This window comes from Corylus avellana, chromosome 7, assembly GCF_965113065.1.
Source record: "Corylus avellana chromosome 7, dhCorAvel1.hap1.2, whole genome shotgun sequence".
In the NCBI taxonomy this organism is placed as follows: domain Eukaryota; kingdom Viridiplantae; phylum Streptophyta; class Magnoliopsida; order Fagales; family Betulaceae; genus Corylus; species Corylus avellana.
Window position 1 is genome coordinate 23,840,373 of NC_142496.1, and position 8,208 is coordinate 23,848,580.

At 36.8% G+C, this 8,208-nt stretch overlaps 1 protein-coding gene across 1 annotated transcript; it reads right to left on the bottom strand.

Moving 5' to 3' along the window:
* Positions 1-209: 209 nt before the first annotated feature.
* Positions 210-7,198, bottom strand: LOC132184269 (somatic embryogenesis receptor kinase 2). Its single transcript, XM_088518021.1, has 11 exons — positions 6,706-7,198; positions 5,847-5,979; positions 5,640-5,711; positions 4,380-4,523; positions 3,639-3,710; positions 3,452-3,523; positions 3,252-3,364; positions 2,441-2,572; positions 2,022-2,363; positions 1,237-1,631; positions 210-765 (listed from the first exon to the last, which is right to left on the bottom strand). The coding sequence occupies exons 1-11, from the start codon at positions 6,791-6,793 to the stop codon at positions 451-453; spliced, it is 1,878 nt and encodes a 625-aa protein (XP_088374147.1). The 5' UTR covers positions 6,794-7,198; the 3' UTR covers positions 210-450.
* Between the last annotated feature and the right edge of the window lie 1,010 nt (positions 7,199-8,208).

The following is an 8,208-nucleotide window of genomic DNA, read 5'->3' on the forward strand; positions in this document are numbered from 1 at the left end:
GTAGCTTGTATTGATAAATGTGATGGTTTATGGTAATAGGCAACGCAATTTTTTATTTTTTGTTTTTGTATTTTTTGAAACAGTTGAACTCCAAAGATTCCCTTCTGAAATGATTCACTTCGTCCCCAGTTTGTGGGCTAAAATAACACACCACTTCCCCTCCCACATCATAATCAAATTAGAACAGCAATTAAACAAGCAGTGCAAAAAGAGATTAAAAGTGCCACAAGCTTCATTTGGGCAAAAACATCAGGGCTTCGTGAAACTGCACCTCGACAAGGCTGACTGATATGCACAAATGTAATGAATACAATGCAGAGTGGACTTACAGGAGACATCATCAGAATATTTGGTCACTAAGAAAAGAAAAAAGAAAGGGAAGAAAATTTTATATTAAAAAAAAAAAAAAAAAAAGTAGTAATTTCTTTCTTTAATTTTACTGTGGCAGGGTCACCTTGGACCAGATAACTCAACTGCATGTAGATTTTCTGTGGAGTCAACAATCCAATCAGAGTTGGGATGAGGAGCGAGTTCCACTTCCTGGCGGAGAACTTCCACCTTCTGCCACTCATCCCATCTCTCTGCCAAGCCATCACCTTCAAGCATTCTCACAACTTCCGACATCTTCGGCCGGTCCATTGGGGAGCCTTGAGTACAAAGCAGCGCCACCTGGATTAGCTGCTCCACCTCAGCTTCTACGTAATTATTCTGGAGATCAGGATCAACTAGCATTTCTAGTTTCTTCTCTTTCAGTAGTCCTTTCACCTGAGAAAGAGTATCATTGGTGACCTTAGAGCACTTCTAATCAAGATTCAAAATTTACCTATTGGGTTTCTACAGGGACAAGTTTTGTTTTGCTAGGTTCAAGAAATCACACTCAGCTGACTCCAAGTTTGTCTTCCTTGGTTTCATACATTAACAAGGGAATATATATGTGAATAGTTCATCAAAATTCTTCACTTTTTGGCAATTCCCTCGCCAGACTAATAAACTTGGTTATGTTTTCTTTTTCCTCTAACGGTGTATAGAACAACAATTCAGTATGAAAGATGTGCAAGCAAAACCTCTACAGCAAATATTTATCTTTCCTCATTTCACTTGAGATTTATTTCCTTTTGGTACATAGAAGTAGTCTTGGACTGGCAACTTAAAGAAATGCCTACATATTCCTAACCTACAATCAAAATAAAATGGAAGAGGAAAGTGATTGAACCAATACAGTGCATATATACATACCCAATCAAGCAGCATGACATCATCATCATTTGCAAGCCGAGCAAGATCAAAAGCCCTCTGTCCAGTGATTAGCTCCAGAAGCATAATCCCATACCCAAAAACATCAGTCTTCTCAGATGACTTCCCGGTAGAGAGGTACTCTGGAGCTATATGCCCAATTGTGCCCCGTACAGCGGTTGTCACATGGGTATCCTTGTAGTCCATAAGTTTAGCCAACCCAAAGTCCCCAACAACAGCCTCAAACTCCTCGTCCAATAAAATGTTTGCAGCTTTTACATCACGATGAATAATCTTTGGGTCACAATGATCATGCAGATAAGAAAGACCCCTTGCAGATCCCAAAGCAATCCGCTTCCTTGTGGGCCAATCAAGGGGTAGTTGAGATGGTGGACGTTCTATAGGAATATATAAACAAAAAAAGGTGAATAGACTTTTCTTTTTTATTGGCAAGTTACACGCACCCAATGGGACTAGAACCCATGACCTCACCCTCTACCTTGCTACGAAGGGAGGAAGTACCATTTGAAAAATACAAAAATACAAAGGTCATTTCTTCTGGTAGGTTGTGAAGTGGCTGACAATTATAACTCACTATATACTTCATTATTTAGCATTTTATTGGAAAGAGATATACACAAGAAATTATAAAGAATAAAAAAATTGCGAGGGTGAAAAGTTGAAATCTGATAATAGGCAGAAGAATTCCACCCAAAGAGACAAAGGAAACAGTATGTGGAAGCAGTAAAAAATATCATAAAGATGTAGAAACCACTAACAAGCTATACCTCTTAAACAAGATGCAACGCTTCCATTAGCCATGTAAGGATAAACAAGAAGCCGCTCAGTTGGTGTCATACAGAAACCTCGTAACCGGAGGAGGTTTCGATGCACAGCCATGCTGATCATCTCTACTTCTGTTTGAAACTGCAGCTCACCACCAGGTGTACGCTCTTCTTTCAGTCTTTTTACAGCAACCAGTGAACCATCTGCCAGACGACCTTTGTAAACCTTCCCAAATCCACCCCTACCCAGAATGTTTTTGTTGCTAAAACTATCTGTTGCAACTTGTAATTCTCGTAGTGAAAACCTTTTAAGCTGCCCCAGATGGACTTCTGGATCCTCCTCAGCTGAAAATAGATGTACAGAGGTGACGATCTATCCACCAAACAAGTTAAACACATCCAACATTAGTTAAATCACTAACCAGGCACATCAAAGAAAAATTCTTGAGGTTTCCTTCTACGCCACCATGCAAACGCAATTGCAGGGGCTGCAAATAGTAAAGCAGCACCTGCAGCAACTCCTCCAGCAATTGCCCCAGTGGCACTATTCCCACCTGAAATGTGATGGAAAAGAAATATTAGAACACTCGTGCATATCATATCTCCTTCTGATATGCCCCCATATACATAGCAACTGCCTAAAACATAAACATGATCAATGAAATAGATGTAATCCACCAAAATTTCTAGCCTAATAGAATGGGTTACTAGCCAATGCATTCAAATTAGGAGTTGAAGTTCATCTGAATTTTGGAACTAAAGTACTTGTAAAAAAAATGGTACCAAAGTTCTTGAAAATCAATAGCATTGAAGAAAAGAAGAAGCAACCTATGCAAGATGCAATGCAATTGACATGCAGACAGAGGACCAAAATGAACATCACCACTGGTTGTGATGTTCATTTTGGTTGCTATATAAACAATAAAAATTTAATTTATTTTTAAAAACAAAAACAATAAAGAGGGAAGCATGAAGTAAAGTTTCTTGGTTGCTATACAATAAATTAAAATTTAATTAAAAACTACCACTTAAATGAGATCTCAAATGGACATTGACAATGATAGATCAATGAAAGCATGTAAACAGCAAAGCCAAAATCAGATTTCAGAAACTGAGAGCAATCATGCGCCCACCAAAAAAAAAAATTATGCCTCAGGATGCAGACGTACTGAGCAAAAGTAGCATCAAGCATCATCTTAACTCTGAAATCCTAATGAGTAACAGTGAGATCACCTGGTGTAGAAATTGGAGGTGGTGGAACAAAAGGAGGAGGGGGAGAAAATGGAGGAGAGCCTGGGCAGGGGTGCCCAGTAACTGGGCCACAAAGACCCAGGTTGTTAGCAAAACTGCAAACAAGAAAACGAGTTATCAGCATACTCCTAAAAATCAAAGTCAATGGACACAACTACAGCTCACATAATTAGCAACAAAACCTGATGGGAGTAAATAACGAAAAGGAGCCATTGTCTGGAACTACTCCAGAGAGATGGTTATTTGATAGATCCCTGCATTTGGAAAATGCAACATGAAAACATAGAATTCTTTCAATCAGAAAATGCCTCCACACACGCACACTAATGACAGAGATATATTGAATATTGAGATAATCTTGGCACTCACAGCACTTGCAGTGAAGTGATATTAGTCAATGACATAGGAATAGGACCCGTCAGGCTGTTGTTGTTAAGCCGACTACCCTCGCACAAACATTAGAAGAAAATATAATATGAAGATCTAAAAGCAATCAAGGGATGCTACACAAAATTGGAATCAAAATGAACTGGGATCATTACACATCAATAGGACTCTGTATCCAGAAAACTGAATGTAACATTCGTTCTGATATATATTTGTGCACTGTGGAACACAATTAGAATTTAAAATTGCATTCTCTCATTAAGTTGCCAAGAGCCCAGAGATTATGGAATTTTGGAATATCAACCAATAATATAAAAATTATTTTCTCTTTCACTACAAAAATAAAATGCAAAACCTCTAGAGTTTTGCAAAATTTCTTTGCACTTTACCATCCCAAGAATATTTCATACAAGGTGTGATGCATCAAAAACCTAATTTCAATCTTACACATGAAGAATATAAAGTTTACATGTTCTGTTACATAAATTTTCCAAGTAATTGCATATTACTATTCCTATTTCTTTTTATTTAAGTATATTGTACGGAATAGAAAATGATTTAATTAAATATTTGTTTCTCAAGGTGCTCATTGCAGTTCCTGGGCCTTTGGACTCTTTGTTAGGCCTCTAGAATAGATGATCCGAGAAGTACAGAAATGACACACTATGAGAAACAATTTACAAATACACCAACAACATGGAAAGAACATTAAATAACACTCACAGAAATCTCAGTTTTGACAGCTTGCCCAATGAATCTGGGATGGGACCGGTAAAACTGTTCAAATAAAGATCCAAGCTCACCAAGCTAGTAAGATTCCCTAGGTCACTGGGAATTGGTCCACTTATGTTGTTACTGTAAAGCTCCCTGTCATAAAAATTGGATAAATGACTTGTGCAAGAAATGGTTTAAAATAGCAAATAACGTCAACAGAAACAAATCAAAAGACTACCATCTAGTACAATCTTTATAAACCTAGTCAAAATCTAAATATAAAGTGACACAAAGAGGCTTTCTAGCTATAATTTGCGCTAAGAGCATGTCCCTCTGGCCTTCAATGGGATACGGCCTGGATAAAATTCACAAGTAATTAAAGTAATAAAACAAATGTGAACCTAACACTTTTCTTTGGGAATTTGTGCCGGTGTAAAACACTGCACACAGTCTATTCTGAATTCAATAAACAGCTCAATAGATTAAATATCTCAAGAAATGGATGATGATGGATGAATATATCAAACTGAAAATATCACTTAGCAACAGAAATTAATGCCATCATACAGATTCAACAAGCAGATGATCGTGCTTCTCATTCTTAGATATATAAATACTCAATTTCATCTCATTATGACATCATCATACTCTGGAGCTGCAAGTAAATACTACTTAAGTTGATAGCAAATTCCAAACTTAAGGCACAGGTAGATTAGTTGTAAGATCTCGTGGAGGTGTACCAGAGACTTGGGAATTGGGATGAAATGTCACCTTCACCTAGGAATATTAATTGGTGAGATCGGGATACACCGTGACATATCTACAATCGCCACTCAAAGGGACAAAAAAAATCCTCCAGTTATCAAACATATTTCTCCACCACATGAGCATGGGTAAGAAGCAAAATTAGAACAATCAAGACTACAACATCCTCTCAGTCGCAAGAAAGTTCTTACATGGAGACACAATGTCATTCACTGCAAATGGTATTTCAATCTACAAATTACAAAATCTAACCCGAACCACCCAAGACAAACGAGGTCCTACTAGATGTTTGAAAACAGATTAGTTTCACAAAACAACATCCTTTCTATAAGATGAATAGGTTTCATTAAGGCATCTAGAGATGACAACTTAACTAGTGGTATACAGGGCCGCAAATAAACCAAGTTGTTCATAAACAAAGAAAATGCATTCCCAACATCAAAGAACCAATTCTAGAAACTAAAAAAGGCAGTAAATGATTTTGAAGCAACAAGCATGACGTACAAATACTGTAAATTCCTGAGCAGGCCAAGTTGAGGGACAAGTGTACCAGACAAAGCGGCATTCCCAAGATCACTGAGATAGCACATTAAAACAGGTATCAGAATAGCTGTTAGTGCAAATCATGATTCAAAATTTTTGTAAAGTTAACAGAAAAAATCCAAAAGTTACATCATGTGCATGGAAGACACAAAAAGACAGACAGCTTACACTCTTATGACACTATTATCATTGTTGCAGGTGACATGAAACCATGTACAGGGGTTAACGAGGGTAGGATCCCAACTCTGCAGGACACTGTTAGGATCCTGTAAGTTGGTCCTTAGGCTGTGCAAAGCATCACCTGTTTCAAGAGGCAGTAAACACAATTAGGTGCTGACTATAAAAGGCTATAAACTTGAAAAGACATACTGAGAGAGTAAACTCATCTCCAATTACCACAAACACCGCCAAATGTCTCAAACAAAGCATGCTGAATGTAGCTCAAAGCAATACATTGACACTAACATATTTCATGATATATAAATTTCTTGAGTTTAAGCTAACTAACATCGAATGTAAAGAAAATGTACCACTAAGTTCAACTAGTGGATCCCTGGTTGATCATAAATGGGGACAAATGGTATAAAAATCTATTTATGCACTAATGTATGCGCCCAACATGAACCATATCCAAATCATCTGATAAGGGCATCCAGAAAAGAAAGAATTGCCTTTAGAATTCTTTCAAGAACCAATGTCACTGTTGTAACAAAAACACCAGACTGCAAGTAACAACTCTCTGTTGCACTGAAGGATCAGCACCCATCCACTCAAACTTATTACTTTGAATAGAAACAAAGTAACACAAAGCAATCAATGAAAGAAAATGACATTCTAAATTAAGAAATACCATCAATAACAATTATCACACAACTAACTAGACTAAGTTAAACACACCCACTTACGCTAGCACCAAAAAAGAACCTTTTTTGTCACAATTAGGGAAAAAAAAAATACCTCCCACTCCCAAAAAGCGATAAATATTGCAAAAACACTAAGAGAGCACAGCAAGTATATCCAAACAAACCTTCCATGTTAGCTGAAATCAAGCATAATGGACGAACCACCAAGATCAACCAGAGTAAAAGAGCAGCCCCAACAACCCTCACTTCCATCTCTGTCAGTAAATCCCTCTCAGATCCAAACAATATTCCACACCCACCAAACCCACCATCACAGAGAACCCTCACAAAAACCCTAGCACCCAAATCTCACAAAACAATCTCCACCATTACAAAACCAAAAAAAAGTTACACCCAGAAAAGAACCACAATCCAAACCCCGATCTCTTCCAGAATGCTCACCAGTGTGCCCAAAAAGCCACCCTCCCATCACCATAAACACACCAACCAAAAACAATCAAAGATTTTCCCAGCCATTTTCTGCTCTCCTTTCTCAAACAAACAAAAAAAAAACTATCCCTTTTCCCCCTCTCTCTCCCCCAGCGAGTGTTGAGTGAGTGTGTGTGCCTGGGGGATTGTTATCTATCTTTCTCTTTTCCTTTTCTTTCTTTCTTTTTTTTTTTTTTCATTTTTTAGTGAAGCGTGCACAGAGAGAGAGAGAGAGAGAGAGAAAGATGGACCCTGCCCGAAACGGTGCTGACCGCTGCCCGAACGCAGTCAAAACCAGTTGCGCGCTATATCGTGGAAAGTGACGTGACTCGGGGCTGTGGGTGCTGAGCCCAACCCCGTTCTTTTGCTGGTCAAACGTGTGGGGTTCTTTTGCCACGCTCAGATTCGGTCCTATTTTCTTTTCAAATCCTCAAAACTTCAATTACTAGTGCATTTTATTAAATAATTTTTAGATTAATTTTTAATATAAAAAAAATGTGATTTTTTACATGTATGTTTTAATATATATATATATATATATATATATATATATATGAAAATCACTTGTTTTATAAGAACATAGGTCAATTTAATATATTGAATAAAAAAAAAATCAATCAGTTTTGAGAAAAATTTTGTCGATTGCTTTTATGCTATGACCTATTTACACATTTCCTTCTCAATGGTGTCACGGAACATCGGCGCGAATATTCGACCCATTATTTTTGTTCATTTAATAAAGAAGTTTTTTTTTTTCAATACCTACTCTTTTTTGGAAAGGTTTTTAGATGTAGATGAGATCTAAGTGAATTTCATGTAAATTTTATTGTATGAATTTGTTAGAAACGTGAGATAATGTGTAATGATCCATGAAAAAATACTAACCACATTTGCGCTATAATTCATTATAAAACACAGTTTCTCCTAGTAACTAAGCAATGTGGGACTTAGCACTCATGACTATCTTTATAAACTACATACTCTATGTGGACTTATTCTCATCTTTTCAATATAAGACCGGAGTGTTACATAATAATTAATGAGCAAGAAGATTGTGATATATGAAACGAATAAACGAACAAAAACATACTCTTATTATGAGTTTTTTTTTTTTTTTTTTTTTTTTAAGCATGCTTCAAATAACCCTAAACATAGTTTTTCTTTTTGTTTTCTTTTCACATATTTATCTACTTTTACAG